Source organism: Sturnira hondurensis, unplaced genomic scaffold (assembly GCF_014824575.4).
Source record: "Sturnira hondurensis isolate 20B ecotype Veracruz unplaced genomic scaffold, ASM1482457v3 Scaffold0018725, whole genome shotgun sequence".
Lineage (NCBI taxonomy): Eukaryota > Metazoa > Chordata > Mammalia > Chiroptera > Phyllostomidae > Sturnira > Sturnira hondurensis.
Genome location: NW_028091356.1, coordinates 1,385,631 through 1,408,016, shown reverse-complemented (window position 1 = coordinate 1,408,016; position 22,386 = coordinate 1,385,631). Strand labels below are relative to the sequence as shown.

General features: G+C 48.8%; 2 protein-coding genes and 5 non-coding genes across 8 annotated transcripts; 1 reads left to right on the top strand and 6 right to left on the bottom strand.

Annotated features, from left to right (window-relative positions):
• Positions 1-247: 247 nt before the first annotated feature.
• On the top strand, positions 248-9,250 carry BEST4 (bestrophin 4). The gene is given in 10 exon segments (XM_037069676.1): positions 248-323; positions 6,040-6,210; positions 6,960-7,123; positions 7,126-7,210; positions 7,314-7,427; positions 7,430-7,467; positions 7,960-8,031; positions 8,601-8,669; positions 8,794-8,859; positions 9,140-9,250. Coding segments are annotated over 10 exon segments (966 nt in total).
• Positions 9,251-11,488: 2,238 nt separating this feature from the next.
• RPS8 (ribosomal protein S8) lies at positions 11,489-14,499 on the bottom strand. Of its 2 annotated transcripts, XM_037069638.1 has the most exons (7): positions 14,393-14,499; positions 13,882-13,988; positions 13,292-13,391; positions 12,978-13,006; positions 12,434-12,580; positions 12,073-12,202; positions 11,489-11,623 (listed from the first exon to the last, which is right to left on the bottom strand). In XM_037069638.1, the coding sequence occupies exons 1-7, from the start codon at positions 14,394-14,396 to the stop codon at positions 11,514-11,516; spliced, it is 627 nt and encodes a 208-aa protein (XP_036925533.1). In that variant the 5' UTR covers positions 14,397-14,499; the 3' UTR covers positions 11,489-11,513. The 2 variants fall into 2 exon arrangements, with proteins under 2 accessions (XP_036925533.1, XP_036925534.1); XM_037069639.1 differs by lacking the exon at positions 12,434-12,580 and having other exon boundaries at positions 12,831-13,006.
• On the bottom strand, positions 11,748-11,816 carry LOC119003387 (small nucleolar RNA SNORD38). The gene has a single exon (XR_005069947.1). It is a non-coding gene; the product is annotated as a small nucleolar RNA SNORD38 (small nucleolar RNA).
• LOC119003389 (small nucleolar RNA SNORD38) lies at positions 12,301-12,370 on the bottom strand. The gene has a single exon (XR_005069950.1). It is a non-coding gene; the product is annotated as a small nucleolar RNA SNORD38 (small nucleolar RNA).
• Positions 12,698-12,767, bottom strand: LOC119003388 (small nucleolar RNA SNORD38). Its single transcript, XR_005069949.1, has one exon. It is a non-coding gene; the product is annotated as a small nucleolar RNA SNORD38 (small nucleolar RNA).
• Positions 13,470-13,573, bottom strand: LOC119003390 (small nucleolar RNA SNORD46). Its single transcript, XR_005069951.1, has one exon. It is a non-coding gene; the product is annotated as a small nucleolar RNA SNORD46 (small nucleolar RNA).
• Positions 14,075-14,154, bottom strand: LOC119003386 (small nucleolar RNA SNORD55/SNORD39). The gene has a single exon (XR_005069946.1). It is a non-coding gene; the product is annotated as a small nucleolar RNA SNORD55/SNORD39 (small nucleolar RNA).
• Positions 14,500-22,386: the final 7,887 nt, after the last annotated feature.

The window sequence follows — 22,386 nt, the reverse complement described above, 5'->3', positions numbered from 1 at the left end:
CCACCCCCACCCCACCCCCTACTCTGGGTCACAGTCTGTCTGGTTGGGATTATCCTTCTAGCACGGCGGTAGTCTCCCTGCCTTGGTCTTACCTCCATTTCTTGCTCAGTCCACATAGCCATCCCACCCAACCCTTCAGCCCACAAGGGCCCACCGCTCTAACCCTGCCCTTTGCAGCCACTAAAGGGAAACCCAAATGCCTGAGATATGGAGAAATACTAGGAGCGCAGATGAGGGCAAGTGGACCATGCTGGTGGACAGGAAGGCCTCCAGTACCAGACTCAGGAATTTGGTCTTTGTCCTGCAGGTCCACAATTTTCCACGTGAGTAGTGCTGGGACCAGAAGGGACACGCCCACAGGGGAAATGGGGCTGAGGCATGTATAGTTTGAAAAGGCATATTTGATATTGCAATTTTATTTTGAAAAATAAAGCAAAATGTATTTGTATTAGTTTTCTACAGTTGCCACATCAAAATACCACAGACTAGATGGCTTAAGCAACAGGAATTTATTTTCTCACAGTTTTGAAGTCTAAGATCGAGGTATTGATAAGATTCATTTCTTCTGAGCATAAAGATGCAGGCTTCTCCCTTTGACTGCACCTGATCTTTTTCTCTGTGACCTGAACTCTTCTTCTGATAAAGACACCAGTCAGGGCAGATCAGGGCCCACGGAAAGGCCTCGGTTGAACTTGGTTACATCCACCTTTAAAGGGCCTGTGTGCAGAAACAGTCACAATTCTAAGGCGCACTGGGACTTTGTAGAGGAATCCAAACTACCTCTACTCATTGTAGCTTTTCAGATGGGATTCTTCAGCAAAAACACCGATTAACAAGCGAAAAGCATATTTACATAGATAATTTATATATATACATGGGAGAGACCCAGAGGAAAATGAACAATTCTCCTATGTGGCTTAGAATGCAGGTTTAAACATCATCTTAACAAGGAAAGGGGAAGGAGAATGTAAGCCCCTTAGGGTAGAGTAAGTGACTTCTAGGAAAGATGAGTGGGCCCATAGGAGAATGGTTGGGAGATATGATAGCTTGTGACAGAGGAGTTTGTCTGGACGTGACACGAATTTTCTGTCTCCTCTCCTGTGATATGTGATGACGCTCCGAGGAGGGGGATTTATGACAGTGGAGTTCCTTTTGGAGGATCTGTCTTTAGGCAGACAGGGAAATTCAAGGAAAGCCTCTTTCTGCAGTTGCTGTTTTTCAAGTGCCTACAGCTCAAACATGCCAAAAAATGGCATATTTGGGGGTGTTCTATTATTCAGGCACATTCTGTTACCCTTCAGTGCCGCCTCGCCCTGGGAGGTTAACGAGGTTCCTGAGCCCTCTCTGGGAGCCAGGACACCAGGAAGAGGTCCTCCTAGATGGGGTAACCGAAGAGCCTGGCAGCCTGCTCTACTCCCGCCCTCAGTATGACACAGGCTACCGTTAATGGACAGTACGTTCCTGCCGTGCACTAGGGCTAAGCATTTATCTCACTGACTGCTCACAGTAGCCTTATGATGTGGATGTGACTATTATCTTCACTTCGCAGATGAGGAAACTGACACTCAAGGGGTTAAGCTTCTTGCCTAAGGTCACATGTAGCTACCAAGGGGCAGAGCCAACATCTGAACCCAAGATGCCTAACTCCACTATTTGCCATTCGCTGAGTTTTCTAGGGGTTACTGGTTCTCTGTCCTTTCATCCGTCCTCCTACAGCACTCTGTGTCTCCATGTCTCTCCTACTAGTGCCCTTTCTTCTCCCCTCGAGACTCACAGCCCCTGTCCCTGCTGAGGTTTTATTGAGCTGTCTGGACCTCCATCCCCCAGAGGGCACTGTCAGGCCCGCTGCTCCTAGTGAGCACACGTCCACACTCCCTGCCCACTTGGCAGCTCGGAATCAAGAATCTCTTCATAGTGGCAGGTCTCGGAAGCCAAGGGAGTCTTTCAAGAATGAGAGATGCAAGCCCTGGAGGGGTAACTCAGTGGGTGACAGTGCCCTCCTGATACATCAAGGTTGTAAGTTTGATCCCCAGACAGGGCACATATAAGAATCAACCAATGAATGCTTAACTAAGCGGAACCACAAAAACTAATGTTTCCCTCTCTCTCAAATCAATTAAAAAAATTCTTTTTTCCCCTGGCTGGTGTGGCTCAGTGGAATGAATGACGGCCTGTGAACCAAAAGTTGCAGGTTTGATTCCCAGTCAGGGCACATGCCTGGATTGTGAGCCAGTTCCCTAGTTGGGGGCCTGCGAGAGGCAACCAACTGATGTATCTCTCACACATTGATGTTTCTCTCACCTTCTTCCTCCCTTTTCTTCTCTCAATATAAACAAAGTCTTTTTAAAAATGTGTTGTTGTTTGAAGAATAAGAGATGCCAAGTAAGGCCAGGACTCAGGAAGGGCTATTGGACTCAGCAATAGAGACTTCAGGTAGTCCTTGGTGGGTGCCAAGGTGGACCTGCTAACGCCGTACCAGAGAGAAGGGAGATGCTTATAGCCTCAGTAGCATTAGACTTACCATGCACTTCACTATTCTGAGCACTTTGTAAATATTAATTTGTTTAACATTCACAAGAATTCTGTGAGATAGGTATTATCATTCCCATTTCCCCATGGGGAAATTAAGTCCCAGGAAGTTAAATGGCTTGCCCAAGGTCACAAAGGTAGCTAGCTCACAGTGGAGTCTGGGTTTGAAACTCACCAGTCTGGCTCCAGATTCCATACTGTAATCTGCCAAGCCGTAGATACAGCTCTGGGCTGTGAGGAGCGGGGAGAGGGGCACAGGTGGATAGGAGCAGAAGGGACAGAGCCAGGCAAGAGGAGAGGCAAGAGCTAGAGGAAGACAAAGAAGGGTGGGTCAGATGATTTGTGGTGGAGTGGTTCCCCTCCTGGACCATACACCAAAGAGGACTCCCGTCAGCAGCTGGGAAGGGAAATGAGTGGACTCAGGAGGAAGGGGCTGGATAAGGCCTGGGGACCAATCCTTTCCTCTGGCCGAGGCTTCAGGTCCTGAGCCCCTCCTGGAAGCTCTGTGGGAAATCACAGCCCAGTGATTCAGAGTTGGTAACAGGCAGAAGTGGGAGGGTCATAGATGGGGATGGCGGTGGAAGATGGAAATGCAGCCAGCTGGGTTGACCTCAAGGACTGCAGTCAGGGAGAAGCCCCTGAGCTCCTCCAGTCCCAGAGCCTGGCTTCCCAGGCGCAAGTAACTTTTTAAGTAGTTACTTAAACAGCTCAGAATGCTACAGGAAAGCCCCAGATCAGAGCTGCAGAAAGGGCTGCATGTCCATGATGGCCAGAAGACCTGGAGCTGGTGTCTCGTCCTCCAGGTCCAGTCTTCCTCTCTCCTCATGTCCACATCCCACTTGGGCCCTGGAAGGAGGACACGACTCATCAGGCCATCAGGTTTCTAGACCTTGCTCATCCAAGAAATCCTTGATGAAAAAGAGGGAGGGGACCAGATGTCTTTAAGGTTAAAAGCGACAAAACATAAAAACAGAAACAAAGGAAAACCCAATCGGGTTCAAGTCCTCTCCAGCTGTATCAAGATCAATCAGATCCAATGTTGTCCTCGAGGGTCTCAAGGGCCGGAGGGGAGATCTCCCAGCAGACAGATCGCAGCCCAGTAGGGTTACCTGCTGCGAGAGGAGAGAGGAAACCTAGAGGGTTTTGAGGAGCACCCTGGGGAAGGTCATAGCAGGCTTCCCAGAGGATGCTCTGAGCTGGATGGTGAATTAACAGTGAAAAGGAGCTGGACCGGGGGCTGGTGATGCAGGACAAAGATGACACCAGGGCATCTCAGAGGGCTTCCTGCATCCATCTTAAAAACCAGGCCCTGGCACTGTTTGGCTTGGGACAGGCTGGTGAGGCATCAGGGAAAAGTTTCGTCTCTTCTTCCCTGAAGGATTGCCTCGTTATGGGATTCGACAGTGGACTAGCAGGTAGAACCAAAGGGATTTGGCTTTTCATGACCATAGCAGCTGATAGCAGCCTGGGCCAAATGTCTGCAGGGCTCTGGGCTCTGTCTGAGCATCCTTCCCTTGAATACTCCCAGTTGCCCTGTGAGGAAGGTGCTATTAATCCTGTTTTGTGGAGAAGGAAACTGAGGTTCAGAGAGATTAGGCAACTTGCACAAGGTTATAAGAGAGCTAGAATTTAAACCCAGGTGTGTCTGACTTCCAAGCTGGGGCTCTCTTTAGGAAATTCTTGTGTGGGGGAACCAGCTCACAGTGTGAGAAAAGGAGCTCCCCGAACAGGTCAGAAGCAGGACCACCTCTCCTGGGTTTCTCTCGGTGACCTTGGCACTGGGTGAACATCAGAGCTGGTGCCTCGGGCATTATTTCCTCTGTTTGAAAGATGAAGTTTTCTTGCAAAGCTCCTGGGCACCCTAGGAATCAGGACGCTGCACATGGCTGAAGGGGCTGCACCCCCAGGCCCGAGTCCCAGATCTGCGGCCTCATCAGCCCCGTGGAATGGGAGCAGGGAAGGGCTGGGCCAGGCCCTCCCAGAGCGTGGGCTAGAGTGAGGCTGATGACAGGCCCCTGGCCCCAGGGTGCGAAAGCTTGTTTAGACCCAGATGGGTGAATTCCAGCCTTTGAAATCCATTGACTCCAGCTTTGAATCTTGCCTCCAGCATGTCCCAGCACTTCATAATGTGGGGCAAGTCAGGCTCCTCCTGGAGCCTCATCTGCAGAACGGGGATGATTCCCACCTCATGCAATTGCTGTGAGGAGTCTACGAGAGGGTGACACAGTCGCGCCCCTGGCACAGTACTTGTCACTTAGGGCTCTGTGATCAGCAGCCGTTATGATTGCAACAATTTATCATGTGTCTGTTTTCTCACCTGGACCAGTGTGGGACAGTAATCCCTGTCATCCTGACTTCAAGGACAAGGTGTCACCTGTGTGAGCTGTAGTCAATTTAGATAGCACTTCCATCCCTCAAAGGCCAGCCCAGCCCTGCAGACTGGGAGACACACCCAGGTCCTAGGGCCAGGGGAAGCAGGGCGACAGCCTCAATCCATCAATGATCAGCTCAGTAGAGTCAAATTCAACGGGCCCAGCATGTACTTCAGTGTGTGTCTGTGTGTTGAGGGGGAGGGTGAAGGCTAGCCCAGGTCTTCTTCCTCAATTCAGGCTGCTGCCCAGAGTAGGTAGGCAGGTGCGGGGTAGGGGTGAGAATGTCCTAGGCCACTGGAGACGAGCTATCAGCTTCGAGAACAAGACCCCCAGGGGTAGCGGTGGGTCTGGGCTGGAGTTGAATCTCCTGTCTTTAGTGGTTCAAGCTCTGGTTATTCTTAGCCCTACAAGGGGAAGAGGGGCCTGGGGAAGCCTCCTGTATGAAAGGGCCTAGGTCTCAGCTCGCCAGTCCATCCTGGCATGACCCCCGCACCACTGAGTTCCGGAGGGAAAGGTGGTGTGCTGGGTCTGCTCTGCAGCTTCCTCCCACCTCATCTACCTACACGGGGTGAAGGCTGGTTGCAGATGACCGGAGCTGAAGGGAGGTTGCCTGGGGCACTAAGCTTGGTGATGAGAAGGCAAGCGAAGAAGAGGGCTTGAGGCCCTGGCCGGGTGGCTCAGCTGGTTAGACCATCGCCCCAGTGTGCCAAGGTTTCAGGTTTGATATTGTGTGTGTGGGTCAGGAACATACAAGAATCAATGGATGAATGCATAGGTAAGTGGAACAACAAACTGATGTTTCTCTCTCACTTAAAAAAAAAACCCTTTTAACATTTTTTACAAATTTTAATTTATTTTCAGAGAGAGGGGAAAGGACGGAGAAAGAGATGGAGGGAAATATGAATGTGTGGTTGCCTCTCACATGTCCCTCTGGGGGGATCTGGCCCACAACCCAGGAATGTGCCCTGACTGGGAATTGAACCAGCAACTCTTTGGTTCGAAGCCTGAGCTCAATCCACTGAGCTACACCAGCCAGGGGTAAAACAAACAAACAAACAAAAAAACCTTTTAAAAAAGAAAAGGCTTATTGGGGAAGAGGGGCAGCTCTGGGGGCAGCCCTTGTGACCTCCTTCCCCAGGCCCCCAGTGCCACGAGGTTTCTTACACCCCCAACGAGGCACAGGCCCCCATCGGAGGCTTCTCTTGGCTGCTTCTCCACTGGAGGGTAATCACCTACAAGCTCCTCTGCAAGGAGTTCCTACTCCTCGTTGTCCTGTGTGCTCTGCTCAGCATCGGCCACCGGCACCATGGCGAGGTCTCTGGGCTGGTCTGGGGGAGACTAGGCTGCCCACCTCCCTCTAACCCAGGCCTGCACCTGACCTTCCCCAGGCTGCTGCTGACCCAGGAACAAGGCCTGTGCATGCTCAGGTGGCCCAATAATGCAACCGCTCTGCAGACCTCATCCCCTTATCCTTGGTCCCAGATAAGGCTCCCTCTAGTTCTTCCTGGTATCATCCTTAGTGTCTTCCCTGACCTGTGGGTTCAGCTGATAGCTCTGTGGGTCAGAATTACTCCAGCCGCACAGCCTGGAGGTCAACCAGGGCAGGCCCAGAGGGGATGGGAGTTGCATGTCAGGTCCAGGACTTCCTGGGGGCTAGGACTCGCCTACCACTTGCTGGACCCTCATGTTAGACAAGGCCTAAGCCACCTGCTGGCTGGCATCACCAACCTCTGGGTACTGGAGGGGAGCTGGAAAGAGATGACACTTCATCCTCATCCTCATGGAAGCAAGGCTCAGAATCAACCATTACCTGACCTTGAACTACCACTTCTCTACCCGAGAAGAGTTGCATTCCTTCCTCTTGGTAAGTCAGACTGGGTCCATAAGAAGGGGTTATCTTCCTGACAGTGAGGCAGGGCACTGGAGCTAAATGTGTCCCTCTCTCTGCCTTTGTTCACTGTGGCTTGGACCTGGCGATCTGGCTGAGTGGCAGAGTACACTGACTCCCAGGTCTTCCATCTCCCCTTCCCATCCCCCCCTACCCTTGGGGGCAAGCAGGTTCCTATGTAACCTTGGTGGCAAACTGCTGGTGGGTGCAGTATACAAACATCCCACTGCCTGACCAGCTGATGGGCACCATCTCGGCCATGGTGCACAGCCTGGACCAGCGTGGCAGCCAGCCTCGCCACACCCTTGTCTGCTGTGCCAGCCATCCCCCCCGCCCCCAGCATCAATGCTCCTGCCGTGCTCTGTCAGCACCCAGGTGCTCCAGCGCTTCCCCACCATGGAGTGAATGGTGGTGGGTGCAGGTGCCTCACATGCCTCCTGGGAGTGGAGGTCTGACCCCCAGGGGGAGCTCCAGGGCCCAAGCTTTCAGAGGCAGTCTGTCCCCCACTCGCTTCATCTCTGCAGGTTGCTCATCTCAGGAAGCAAGGAAAAAGTTTGAGAGCCTGAAATCTGACTTCAACAAGTACTGGGTCCCTCGTGCCTGGTTCACCAACCTGGCATCTGCGGCCCACGGGGATGGGGAATCCGTGATGGCACCGCTCTCTGCCTGCTCCTGGGAGTGAGTCAGCCCAGGAGCAGGCCCATCTGCCTTTCTTCCCCCAGCTTTGCAAACTGGAATCATAATTTTAATCCTTAACACTTACATGGTACCAACGATGTACTGCATGTTGTTGGAAGCATTGTGTTATTATTAACACATTTAACCCTCACAATCCTTGAGATGGTTACTATTATTACCACTCCCCTTTTAAGAATGAGGAAACTGAAGCACAGAGTGGAAAAGAAATTTGCCCAGGTCACACAGATAATTAGGGAAGCTGGAAGTCATTCTCAAACATTCTGGCTCCAGGTTCTGGCACTTAGAATTCTGGCACTTACAATTACTTTGCTAAACTGCTTTCCATCACAGGCACCCCCCCGCCTGATAACACCTCTGAGAATAGAATGAGCCTCCAGGCCCGGCCAGGCCTTGTTCGTGCTGGGCTCCCCTGTTCTTTCCCATTGTTCATTCCTCACCTTCACTGACTTCCTCTTCCTGCTCTTCCATCAGGAGCTAAACAAGCACAGAGCCCAGCACCCCTCTGTCTGCCCCCCAGTGACCGTCTCTCACGTCCCAGTCACCGTGAGACTGAGAAGAATCAGAGATGGTACCTGCCTTGGGGCAGGTCAGTCTAGTGAGGCACCGAACCGCCAAGGGCTCATCCTCAAAGCCTCCCTAGACACCCATGACGGGGACCCCATTCTCTCTGGTGCTGCCGCACATTGCCACATGGTTTCATTGCCTGTGAGATCCCCCACACCCCTCCACAGGCCATCAGGGACAGGGATTGCATTTCTCCCCATCTCACTCAGCCAGGCTTCCCCTTCTCCAGGTGGTAACCACAGAAGTATACTCCTTCTCTGCCCTCTCCCTGGTTGGTCGTCAGTTTGTGGAGCCAGAGGCAGGCGCTGCCAACCTTGGAAGCCTCTGTAGCCTGGCCAGGAGCCAGGGCCCGTGCTCCGAGACCTGGACATGTATGTGTCCCTCATCAGTCTGCTGCAGTTCTTCCTCTATGCTGGCAGCTCAAGGTGGGCACGTTAGTTGGTTATGTCAGTGTGCTCTGCAGAGATATGGACCCAGGGCCCACCCCAACTTTGGGGATAGAGAATAGGGGAGAAGACTGTCTTACAGCCTGCCGGGTCGCTGAACAGATCGTCAACCTCTTTGATGAGGATGACGATGAATCTGAAACCGATCAGCTCATTGACCGCAACTTGCAGGTGAGTAGGGGCCTGGGGGCAGCGCCCCATCGTGGGGAAGAGGAGGATCTTTGTGGCTCACGGCGCACTCCAAGTGTCCCTGCTCCCTGTGGTTGACCTGTAGCAGAAACTTCCTCTTACGCAGAAGGACGAGTACAGGGAAGAAGGCTCAGCGCAGCCGCCCTACACTGAGGCCACCATGGCCCAATCGGTGAGGCCTTCCACTTTCAAACTGCTGTGAGTGGCCATCGCTGGCGGAGGCAGGACTTGAACCACCACGCGATCCACAGGTCCCCGCCCACCCTTTGGAAAGCCAATGACTCCGTCCATCCCGCTCCCCCCTCTGGAGCACCTGGCAGGCCCGCCCGGAAGCCCATTTGTCTTGCCACCGGGAGCGTGGGAAGCGACTCCCACCAGATCCTGCACGTGGATGCACCCCCTGGCTAGGCTTTGAGGGTCCCAGCTGCGCAGCGTTTTGACCCCGACGTCAGCCTCCAGAACTCCAGACCTCCCCGGACCTCTCATGTGCTGCACTCCGGGCCGAGGAGGGCGGCGACCACGAGGAGGCGGCGGGTTCTGGGGACCAGGCCCAGGAGTCCTGAGCAGAGGCAGCCAGGCCGGGCTGTCCTGCCTGCCTCCCCGAGCCCGATCCCACCTGCTCCCAGCTCCCAGCCCGCTTTGTGGGCAGTGCTCGTCCGGCGCCCCCGCTCGGGTAGAGCGGCACTTCCTGTTTGCTCCGAGCCTGAGCGTTAAGGGACGGATTTTGAAAAAGGAAGATGGCGGGAAGGGCCTGAGCCAAGGCTGGGAATGTATCCGCCTTGGCGGGAGAAGGTAGGATGTTTTGGGGAAGTGACGCTGGAAGAGGATGTGGGCGAGGCAGAGAGGGCTGCGGCCCGTCCGCAGACCGGAGGGAGCATGGGCATTACTGAANCGGCGCCCCCGCTCGGGTAGAGCGGCACTTCCTGTTTGCTCCGAGCCTGAGCGTTAAGGGACGGATTTTGAAAAAGGAAGATGGCGGGAAGGGCCTGAGCCAAGGCTGGGAATGTATCCGCCTTGGCGGGAGAAGGTAGGATGTTTTGGGGAAGTGACGCTGGAAGAGGACGTGGGCGAGGCAGAGAGGACTGCGGCCCGTCCGCAGACCGGAGGGAGCATGGGCATTACTGAAGGCTTGTTAAGTTCTAGGTGCCACGCCAACGTCTCTGATTCCTTAGATCTGGAGTTGAAGGATCACAGTTTGAATCATACATAAGGGGTTCAGAATATACCTTATCCTGATAACCTTACTCAGGAAGAGGCATCATAAAACTGTGTTGGACAGTTTTATCTGTAATGTTCAATTTTTTACTTATGAGAATATATTATTACTTGTGCACCCAATTGTTTAGAGTTGAATTGGCCTCCTAGGTGGTGATACAGATAAGGGTTTGGGAATCCGCCCTGGAGGCTGATTAAACTGGGATGTTAAGGCAGTCAGCCACACACCACCCAGGCTAGACTTTCTCGCTTCCACCAACCCAACGGATGGCGTGGGGTGTGGATGAGTAGAAGGGCCGGAGTCTGCAGTCAGAATGCATGGTGGGAAGAGAAGAACCTTCTGGAAAACAGGTCAGGGCACTAGATGGGACTCATTGCTGAACTGAGCACCTCTAAGGGTCCTTGTCTTCTGAGCTCAGTCTCCACTAAAGAAATTGGTGAATGTCAAAAATGAACGTAAGGTCAAAGGGTGACAAATGCCAGGACTCAAAAGGCAGGAATGGTTGGGCAGAGGTTGAGTGCAGCCGCTGGCATTTGTCAGTGGACTGGATCATGATACTGGTTCCCCTGCTGGGTGAGCATGAGATATTGGGCATTTCAAAGCCTTTCAAGGGGCCAAATCTGCATGTGGACAATAGCACCTCTCCTGCAGCCCAGGCTGGTACCCAAACCTGGAATCAAGCCCGTGACCTTTTGGAGCTGCAGGACAATGCCCAACCCACTGAACCACAGCAGACCTGGCTAAAAGGACCAGTGCAACATTGCTTTGGCCAAGGTCCATNATGAACGTAAGGTCAAAGGGTGACAAATGCCAGGACTCAAAAGGCAGGAATGGTTGGGCAGAGGTTGAGTGCAGCCGCTGGCATTTGTCAGTGGACTGGATCATGATACTGGTTCCCCTGCTGGGTGAGCACGAGATATTGGGCATTTCAAAGCCTTTCAAGGGGCCAAATCTGCATGTGGACAATAGCACCTCTCCTGCAGCCCAGGCTGGTACCCAAACCTGGAATCAAGCCCGTGACCTTTTGGACCTGCAGGACAATGCCCAACCCACTGAACCACAGCAGACCTGGCTAAAAGGACCAGTGCAACATTGCTTTGGCCAAGGTCCATTCAACGCCCCAATACTCTGCTTGGCCTACATGCCACATCCCTGTCCCCACTTTGGGGTGATAAATGGTCCCCCTAGTACCTTTACACCCATGTAATGTGCACCCAAGTTTTGGCCCAAACTATGGGGGGGGGAACTTTCATTTTAAATTTTGCTCAATTATTTACACTTGTTTTTTTGTATCCTGAAGGGATTTTAGCATCTTTGAAGATATTATGGCATGAGAAATTTTATGTAACATAACTACAAAACATACAAGGTTTTAGGTGCTAGTAACTACCCACATGTAATGCACATTACTTTTCCCTCAAAAACCTGGGCAAAAAGGTGTGCGCCATACATGGCAAAATCCAGTACGTTAAGGCACAGCCTACCTAATGGGCCGGGCCTTCAGGAAGGAGGGTCCTCTGCAGCATACTGATCAAGTATTCACACAACACAAATAACACAGATCACCTTTATTTGAGGAATCTGGGTTTTTTTCCCCTTAAATGGAGGATTTATTTCCCTTTCCGGGCCTTAATTTTCCTCAGATAGAACTCCAGCTCCTTGCCTTCTAGCACGTAGCCATCTGCTCGGCCACACTGGCCTGGTCTTGAAGCGATGCATGCTGCAAGAGAGTATATGGTCCTTAGCAAAATAGTAATTCAGCCCTACCTATACCCATGTGCCCTTAAAAAAAACACCAAACCTCATTGGTTCAGGCACCCTAGGGGCAGGCATAAAACCTGTTGTCTCCTCAGATATACTTTATCGTCACTTGGAATCAGTAGCAGAACTGGACCAAGTTCTCATCACTGAGACAACCCCCCAGCCTAGGCACCGACCTCAAAATACTCCTGCGGAAACTCAGGAAGATGCCCATTATCCATATTCTAGCTTCACACTGATGGGCTGACCAAACCTAGATGTGAATTTGTATACTGTTATCACTAAGCTGTCTCGGTGAGCCCTCTAGACCACATGGCTGGGAGACACAAGGACTAAGGTAAGGGTAAAATGCAGAGGGCACACCATACCGTGTCACCTCCCCACCCCCCAACGCAACAGCCATCTCACCAAGAAGCTTGCCCTGCTGAAACTGCTCCTCCAGAAGACTGCTGATTTTGGCATTCTTTTTCCTTTCATCATACTTCTTCTGAATTTTCTTTGATCGTTTTTTGTTTAAAATCTCTTCCTCTTCAGGAGTCTGAATAAAGGAGACAGATGTTTACCTGGGAGTCCCCAAATCCTAGTTTACAAATATCACCACAGCCTCAAACCCTGCACATCCCAACTCCTGCTGCCTTCCTCAGCACTAAAGGCTTTCATCTCTCTCCCTTCAGTAGCAGAACTGGACAGAATTTTCATCACAAGAAGGCGGGAATCAGGTTGGCCTCCCCCAACCCCCTACAGGGAGGTTTACCCCCCAAATACGCACCAGCTTGGCCCCCTTCTTGCGGCCCAGGGGCAGTGCGTAGTGGGACTCGTACCACTGTCGGTATGGTGTGCTGTCAATGAGCACGATGCAGTTCTTTACTAGGGTCTTGGTTCGGACCAGTTCATTGTTGGATGCATTGTAGACGACATCGATGATCCTNCAGGAGTCTGAATAAAGGAGACAGATGTTTACCTGGAGTCCCCAAATCCTAGTTTACAAATATCACCACAGCCTCAAACCCTGCACATCCCAACTCCTGCTGCCTTCCTCAGCACTAAAGGCTTTCATCTCTCTCCCTTCAGTAGCAGAACTGGACAGAATTTTCATCACAAGAAGGCGGGAATCAGGTTGGCCTCCCCCAACCCCCTACAGGGAGGTTTACCCCCCAAATACGCACCAGCTTGGCCCCCTTCTTGCGGCCCAGGGGCAGTGCGTAGTGGGACTCATACCACTGTCGGTATGGTGTGCTGTCAATGAGCACGATGCAGTTTTTTACTAGGGTCTTGGTTCGGACCAGTTCATTGTTGGATGCATTGTAGACGACATCAATAATCCTTGTTTTGCGCGTACAACCTGCTCAGGAAGTTCAGAATCAAGCGGTGTGAAACAGGCCAACTGGCCTGGCCTTCCCGCCACCACACTAACCATAACAGGGCCTCCTCTAAGCCTTTACCCAGCCACACATTAACCGTCTCTAGATTCAGCCCCTCTCCCTGGTTACAACCTCAGGGTATTTGAAGAAGCTTCAGTTTCTCAGTGGAGGCCATGAACCTTCCTGCTAAAAGCCCCTACTGAAACTTAACAGGGTTTAGGTGCTGATGCTGAGTTTCCACCCACTCTTGCAGGGGCCTCACGCACACTCTGAGCCCCAGGAGAAGTTGCCCACGTCCAGCCTCAAGGCTCGGTACTTCTTGTTGCCTCCTCGCACCCGAACTGTGTGTATACGCCGGGGGCCAATCTAGGAAACACAAGGAGATAGGAACTAGGTTATGAGGGAGAGTACCACAAGAGAAAAGGGAACTTGGGCTGTGTGGAGGAACAGTCAGTGTAACTATGACAAGTCCTAGCATTGGCATGTGGTACATAAATGACCAAGACGGCCACACCACACCTAAGGATGTTTTTTTCATCACTCTGGTTACCTCCAAGGGGGTGGGGGCACGAAAAAAAAACTTGGTTTAAACACTATAAATCAAGTGTTCACCCAACAAAGACCCCAGATTTCTGCCTATAATTTGCGGACCCCGCTCCCTCCAGCCGCCCTTCAACCCCAGTACACGCAGCGCGTCTCCGCAGTCTCTAGCACTCGCCCGGCAGGCGATCGCGAAGAGGCGGCTCAGTCCCCGAACATCCCGGAACCCCGTGGAGATTCAACAGCCACGCGCAGAGCAGCACCACGGAGACCAGTGGCAGGGGGAACCTCCGGATGGTGAAGCACGCGTACGCACCTTAGTGTTGGCTGCAGGGCGCCCCAGCTCATATTTTCGCTTCTTGTGGTAGGGCTTCCTTTTGCCCCCGGTCTTGCGGCGCTTGTGCCAGTTGTCCCGAGAGATGCCTGTATGAGGGATCAGGGACCGGGGCTTTAACCACTGGGACGAGGGGGCGGCCCTTACCAGGTCCAGACCCCGGCGCTGGACTGGCCGCACGCTCAGTTCTCCAAGGTTGGCCTCCCCACTGAGCACTCGGGGGTTTGCAGCAGTACTAAAGTGTCATCATCCGCGTGCTGCCCAGCCCGCGCCCTTTAACACAGCGGCCATGTTGGTGACGCCGCCGCCTCGGCTCGGGCCCTCCTACGGGCTCCAGCGCCAGCCTCGGCAGCTCAAACGCGAGCACAACCATCCTCATGGCTGTTCGTTGCTGAGGATCGGGGCGCTGACTCTGCTAACTTGGCTGCGAGGCACGATGGTGCCGGATTGAGCTCGCTTCTCTACCCTGGCCCCAACACAAAGCGAAACTCACCCATGGCTTGGCGCCGGCTGGAAAGAGAGAACGCAAAGAGTCACGGTCCCGTTTGTAAAACGCAGTCCCGCCCTACACGTTGAAAGTGCCGTTAGTTACGACGTTTTTTGCGACCACGGCGTTGAGACGCCTGCAGTGAGTAGAGTTTGCGGCCGTGCGAGGGCTCCCGGGCTTGAAAAGCTGTTCAGAGCTCTGAACTCGGAGCGAAAACTTGTGTTGGGAAGTGCTGTGCGAGCTTTGCTGGAGGTTGAAGGCTCATCCAGGGTACCGTCAAGGGGAAGTAGCCTGGCTTTGTTTATTTTGTGAAGAGACTCGTTTTAGAAGCTATCTCAGTTGTCCGGGATGAGAGATCCGGTGGAAGAGGGTGACAGGCAGTAGAGATGTAAGAATTTGGTGAGAAATTGGATGTAGGAGTTTAAGGAGAGGAAGGTGTGTCAGGGATGTCCAGTAACTCACTAATCAATTGGATGAACATTGGGGCCATTTTTACTGAAGCGGGGTTGGTAGGCCAAGGTAAGGAACTGTGCTGGACATGTTTTGAGATCTTGGTGACTCGCGTAAATGGGAACGAGAATGTTGAGGCCCAAGAAAAGCCACCCCCAAATAATCACATAATGGCGTATTGGTTACTTTAATAAAAATTACTGAGCCCTGGCTGGTGTGGCTTAGTGGATTGAGAGCAGGCTTGCAAACCAAAGGGTCTCTGGTTTGAATCCTAGTCTAGGGCACATGACTGGGTTGCAGGCAAAGTGCGCAGTAGGGGGCGCAAGAGAGGCAGCCACACATTGATGTTTCTCCCTTTCTCTAAACATAAATAAATAAAATCTTTTAAAAAGAAAATAAATCTACTTGACAAGCCGAAGAGCACCTTGACTTTCCCTTGAATGCAGGAAAGTCTCATGTGAAAGGTGTTCTCCCTGCACCTGAAAGACACCAGTTATTGATAGCGTTAAATAGCTCAGAGCCCAACAGTCTGTGTAAGTAAGCATTGGCTTTTACTAATTTACTATCCAAACCCAAGACTAGCTTAGTGCTAACTTCCTTTGTCCTGTCAGTTTCTCACAAATTTATTATTTTAAAAATGTTAAAAGATGCATGGTTTGATCATTGGAGCCTCATTTTATTTTATCTGAATATCATATTGTGATTCTTTAAATAACAAAATGCTTTTTCTCCTATTAATCTAGCCTCATATCAATTTCATTTTTTTGTTGGTAGTCCAGCCGCAAGAAGTGAGGAGATAAAAGAGGGGACTTCTCCCTCTGTCTGACAACAGGCAGCTGAATGTGCATGTCTGTTTATCCTTATAAGATATCTGGACATACATTATTTTTGGGTTTCATTGGTATATAAATAGTAACTAATGCTACCAGTATGGATGTAATCTATAGAAATAGCATAAGGCAAACTTCTTATAAAGGGTAAATAGGTTTTGTGGGCTGTAGGGTCTGTGTCACAGCATTAGACAAAGGTAAACCAATGGATATGGCTGTGGTCCACTAAAACTTTATGGATACTGGGATTTGTTGTGAAATATACTTTTGAATTTTTTTTCAAACACAAACATAAAAACCACCCAGTTCACGGGCCCAGTCAATGCACAGCAATGTGCCAACTTCTACCATAAAGAAATGCAAGAATGCCCTCGCTGGTGTAGCTCAGTGGATTGAGCGTGGGCCTGTGAACCAAAGGGTCCCTAGTTATATTCCTAGTCAGGGCACATGGATGTGGGCCAGATCCCCAGTTGGGGGCGTTCGAGAGGGAAACACATTGATGTTTCCCTCTCTCCTTCCCTTCCTCTCTCTCTAAAAATAAGTAAATAAAATATTTTTTAAAAAGATTATGCAAGTAAGCCCTGGCTGGTGTAGCTCAGTGGATTGAGTGCGGGCCTGTGAACCAGGTGATCACGGTTCGATTCCCAGTCAGGGCACATGCCTGGGTTGCAGGCCAGTTCCCGGCAGGGGCCAGTTCCCAGCAGGGGATGCACGAGAAGCAACCATACATTGATGTTTCTCTTCCTCCCTCCTTCCCTTCCCCTCTAAAGACAAATAAATAAAATAAAAAAATAAAAATAAAGAAAGTGCTTCAAACATTTAAAAAAAAGATTATGCAAGTAGAAAAACAAATTAGAAATATAAGAAGGCCTATGTCCAAGGCTTAAGGACTGGCAACATTTAAGGCCAGATAGAGAAAAGCCAAAAGGAGCAATTTGTGTGACAGACAGTACAGGGTGAGGGTCATGTCATGGTCTCAGGCCGCTGTATGTCTAGTTAAAAGGAAGACAGCCTTGACTGGTGTGGCTCAGGCGGGCATCATTGCTGGTTCAGTTACCGGTCAGAGCTCACGCGTGGGTACTCCCCAGTTGGGGTGCGTACGAGTGGCAACTGATCGATGTTTTTCTCCTTCCCTCCCCTCCTCTCTAAAAATAAATAAAATCTTTTTAAAAAAAGGAACACTAAAAGTGATTTTTGGATGATGGAGCGGCATTGGCAAGAGTAGTTTCTGTGCAATGGAGTGAACAAAAACATGATTAGTTTTTTTCAAAAATCTGAAATGGGGAAATTAAAAATAAGTACATGAGGTTAATGTTTTGACAAGTTTAAAGAGGAGGAGAAAATCACGGTGATGGCTGAAGAGGAACACAGAGCGGAGGGAAGTTTTTTAAAGGAATAAATTGCCTGACAAATAGGCCCTTTTACTCTTGCTTCCAGATCCTATCCCATTCATTGGAAGGGATTCTCCTAACATTATCCCTTCTTCTCTGTCTTCAGCCTTCTCCTGGCTTTCCAGCACATTTGTAATACAATCTAAATTTCTTATCAGGGACTGGGAGACCCAGGAATCGAGGCTGTGTGACTCCATGTCATCCTGGCAAGAGCCTCTCTCCTGCTCCCCTCTGACACCCTAGCTGGCCACCATTTTGTTTGCTCTGAGACCATGCACACTGATTATATTAGGCCTTTGGCCTTTTTTCTCATTAGTCACCTCAAAAATTATCTCCCGCCCTGGCTGGTGTAGCTCAGTGGATTGAGCATGTGCCTGCGAACCACACGATTGCGGTTCAATTCCCAGTCAGGGCACATGCCTGGGTTGCAGGCCAGTTCCCAGCAGGGGACTCACGAGAAGCAACCATACATTGATATTTCTCTCCCTCTCTCCTTCCCTTCCCCTCTAGAGATAAATAAATAAAATCTTTTAAAAAATTATCTCCCCAACAACCTCCATCACCCACATTCTAATTAGGACACCGGTATATACCTGGTATATAAAAACAGATTTCTTATCATCCATACCCTAAAATCTCATTAGGTCCTGTGTCATTCATTAGAAAACAAATCCTCTTTAACCCTCTCTAGATTTTGCTTTCTGAATGTTTCCTTTGCCTTCTAACAAAAACCTGATTCTCTCAGAGGATTTTTCCTTGTCAGCCTCCTCAAGTGGAGCAGGATGATACTCTAGTTCCCCAGATGTGGGACAGGCGTGCTCCACGGTCTTCATTGACAATTTCATGCCATTCTTACTCTATCTTCCCTAAAAACCACAGACCTTATATTTTGTGCTCTACAACCATAACACTACCTCTCTTTACCGAACTTATCTGTAAATTCTGGTTCTTACCAACTTGTGCCTAGGAGATTTAGATTCTGACTCACTGTCACTTTCTCTAATACCACTCCTGTCATAGTTTGGGTGCCTACACATGAGCAACACCCATGCCTGAGGCAACATCATAGTTGGGGCTAGCAAGACTAACCAAAAAAAAAAAAAAACCCCACAACCCACTTAAAAATGATAAATACGGCAATAAGGGCATTTGAAATGCTCAGAAATATTCCTGGGAATAAAGAAGGCCAAGTACCTACATATGCAGGGCTGAGTATGTGCCCAGCCAGGAAAGACCTGCAAAGGCCCTTGAAGTAGGGAGATACGGCTGACCTTGAAGCTCTGCATAAGCAGCAAGTAAAAGCTTTATCATGTAAGCAAGTAGGATTTATCCCAGATTTGCAAGGTTGGTTTCACATCTGAAAATCAATTAATGTGTATACCACATAGATGGAATAAAGAGGAGAAACAATCAAAACACAGGAAAAAACCACTTGACAAAATTTAATGCTTTCATGATAAAAATACTCAACAAATTGGAGACAGAAGTGAACTTCCTACACCTGATAAAGGCCATCTACAGAAACTCCACAGCTAATATCATCCTTAATGATCAGAAACAAGACAAGGATGTCCATTCTTACCACTTCTATTCAAAATTGTATTGGCTATCCTATCCAGGTCAATTAGGCAAGAAATGAATGGAAAGGGAGAAGTCAAACTATCTTTCCTACAAAGTGCATGATCCTATATAGAGAAAAATGCCAAAGAATCTACTAAAAAAAAACACAAAAAAACCAAGAAAGAACAACCAAAAAACCACAGTTAAACAAATTCAGCAGAGTTGCAAGGTACAAGATCAACACACAAAAATCAGCTGTGTTTCCATACACCAGCAATGAACAATCTGAACAGGAACCTAAGGAAAATAATTCCTTTTGCAATAGCATCCAGAAGAATAAAATACCTAGGAAATAAATTTAACCACAGAGGTGAAAAACTATAAACACTGTTGAAATAAATTAAAGCAGACCTAAATAAATGGAAAGACATTTTGAGTTCATGGATTGGAAGGATGAATGTTAAGATGGCAGAATTATCCAAAGTGATCTATGCATTCAGTGCAATCCCTATCAAAGTCCCATCAGCCTTGTTTGCAGAAGTGGAAAATTTATCCTCAAATTGATATGGAATTGCAAGGGGTCCCAAATAGCCAGAACAATATTGAAAAAGAACAAACTTGGAGGGATCACACTTCTTTTTTTTTTTTAATATTTTATTTATTTATCTTTAGAGGGGAAGGAGAGAGGAAGAGAAACATCAATGTATGGTTGCCTTTTGTGCGTCCCCTGCTGGGAGTTGGCCTGCAGGGAACTGGACTACAACCCAGGCATGTGCCCTGACTGGGAATCGAACCGCGATCCTCTGGTTCGCAGGCCCGCGCTCAATCCACGGGATCACACTTCTTGATTTCAAAACTCATTACACATTATGGTAACCAAACAGTGCAGTGTTGGTATAAAAATAGACATATAGACCAATAGAATATCATTTAAAGCCCAGGAATCAGTCCATATATGTATGTTCAATTGATTTTCAACAAGGGGGCCAAGACAGTTCAATGGGAAAATAATAGTTTTATCAACAAGTGGTGCTGGAAAACCTGGATATCCACAAGCAAAAGAGTTGAATTCAGACCCCTACCTCACATCGCCTACAAAAGTTAAAATAGATCAATGACCTAAGATCATAAAGTCCTTAGAAGAAAACATAAATTACCATAGCCTTGGACTTGGCAATGGATTTTTAGATATGAGACTAAAAGCACAAGCAACAGTAGAAAACAGGTAAATTGAACTTTATCAAAATTAAGCTTTTGAAAAAAAATAAGCTTTTGTGCTTCAAAGGATATGATCAAGGAAGTGAAAGACAACCCACAAGATAAAGGACAATATATCGATTTTTAAATATATTTTATTGATTATGCCATTACAGTTATCCCATTTCCCCCCTTTCACTCCCCTCCACCCTGCACACCCTTCTCCCACCATCCCCCCCTTTCGTTCATGTCCATGTGTCACAAGTTCTTTAGATTCTGTATTTCCCATAGTATTCCTGCCCTCCCCGCTGTCTATTTTTTACCTACCATCTATGCTACTTATTCTCTGTACCTTCTCTTCCTTCTACTCCCCTGTTGCTAACCCTCCATGTGATCTCCATTTCTATGGTTCCACTCTTGATCTAGCTGTCCTCTTAGTTTGCTTTTGTTTTAGGTGTGGTTGTTAATAATTGTGAGTTTGCTGTCCTTTCACTGTTCATATTTTTTTATCTTCTTTTTCTTAGACAAGTCCCTTTAACATTTCATATAATAAGGGCTTGGTGATGATGAACTCCTTGAATTTGACCTTATCTGAGAAGTGCTTTATCTGTCCTTCCATTCTAAATGAAAGCTTAGCTGGATAGAGCAATCTTGGATGTAGGTCCTCGCTTTTCATGACTTGGAATACTTCTTTCCAGCCTCTTCTTGCCTGTAAGTTCTCTTTTGGGAAATCAGCTGACAGTCTGATGGGAACTCCTTTGTAGATGACTGTCCCCTTATCTCTTGCTGCTCCTAGGATTCTCTCCTTCATTTTAATCTTGGTGAATGTAATTATGATGTGCCTTGGTGTGTTCCTCCTTGTATCCAACTTCTTTGGGACTCTCTGAGTTTCCTGGACTTCCTGCAAGTCTATTTCCTTTGCCAGATTGGGGAAGTTCTCCTTTATCATTTGTTCAAATAAGTTTTCCACTGGTGACTGTTCCTCTTCCCCTTCTGGTACCCCTATAATTCAGATGTTGGAATGTTTAAAGATGTCCTGGAGGTTTCTAAGCCTTCCTCATTTTTTTGACTTCTTGTTTCTTCCTTCTTTTCTGTTTGGTTTTTTCTTTCTTTCTTCAGGTCCGCTCCATTGATTTGAGTCCCAGTTTCCTTTCCATCACTGTTGGTTCCCTGTGCATTTTTCTTCATTTCAGTTAGCGTAGTCTTCATTTCTTCATCTAAAATGCAACCCAAATTAACCAGTTCTCTGATCATCCTGATCATCAGTATTTTGAACTGCGCATCTGATAGGTTGGCTATTTCTTGGTCACTTAGAATTATAGCCTCCGGGGCTTTGAGTTCTTCTTGAGCCATGTTTTGGTCTGTTCGCACCTGAGGGGTGGAGCCTTAGGTGTTCGCAGGGTGGGGCGACCCAGTGGGGGTGGGGTCAGGGGGGGAGCAATGGAGCTGGTTCTGCTCTCTCTTGGATTTCAGTCCCCTCTGCGGCTTCCCACAAGCAAATTGGGCCCTTCTGGTGCTGTTTCCCGGTGGATGGGCTTGTGTATATTCATGGACCTTGTTGTTCTCTCCAACAAACTCTCCTGTGAGGCTGGGAGCTTCTCCAGCACCTCAACCCTGAAAGTTTTTCCAGTCAGTGCTTTTAGGTTTTAATTCCCATCGCTGGGACCCTGGGTTGCACAGTCTGTCTCACTGCCCTTTGACTGGTTTATCTGCGTGCGAATGTGTGTCCTCGGTCAGCCAACCACCTTGAGCGCCTCGTTTTCTCCCTGCACCTGGTTCTGCCAGCCACCACCTTTTCCTGACAGGACCACTCTCCAGTGGCTGCCAAATCCACCCCTCTTACTGGTCTGGATGAATGGTTTGTTGTTGTCAGACTTTGGTACAGTTCAATTATCTGTTTGTTTTGGTTGTGTTTTGTTTCTAAATCTTTGTTGTCCTTAAATTTGGTTGTGTGAAGAAGTACAGTATTTCCACCTATGCCTCCATCTTGGCCCAATAAAAACAGTCTTGAATTAGTGGTGATGGTTGCCCAATTAAAGATTTTATTTATTTTTATAGAGAAGGGAAGAGAGGGAGAAAGAAAGGGAGAGAAACATTGACGTGTGATGTACTGGTTGCCACTTGGCATGCCCTCAAGTGGGGACCTAACTTATACTCCAGGCATGTGCCCTGGCCAGGAATCAAACCAGTGACCTTTCGGTGTGCAGACCAGCACTCAGTCCACTGAGCCACACCAGCCAGGGCAAAAGGGTGAATCTTATAGTATGTGAATGATATCTCAATAAATCTGTTATTTAAAAAAAAAAAGCCCTGACATATTCCAGAAATAAAGGCCAGCATGGTTGGAGAACAGTGAGTGGTAGGGTGGATTCATTCATTCATTCATTCAAAGACATATATTGTGTGCTTACTCTTTTAGACATTGTTGATACAGTATTAAATATACCAAAAATCTTTGTCCTTACGTGCTTAAATAGCTAGCACTTTTTAAAAAAAAAACATTGATTTATTATTCCACTCAGTTATGTATTCATTGGTTGATTCTTGTATGTGCCCTGACCAGGGAGCAAAC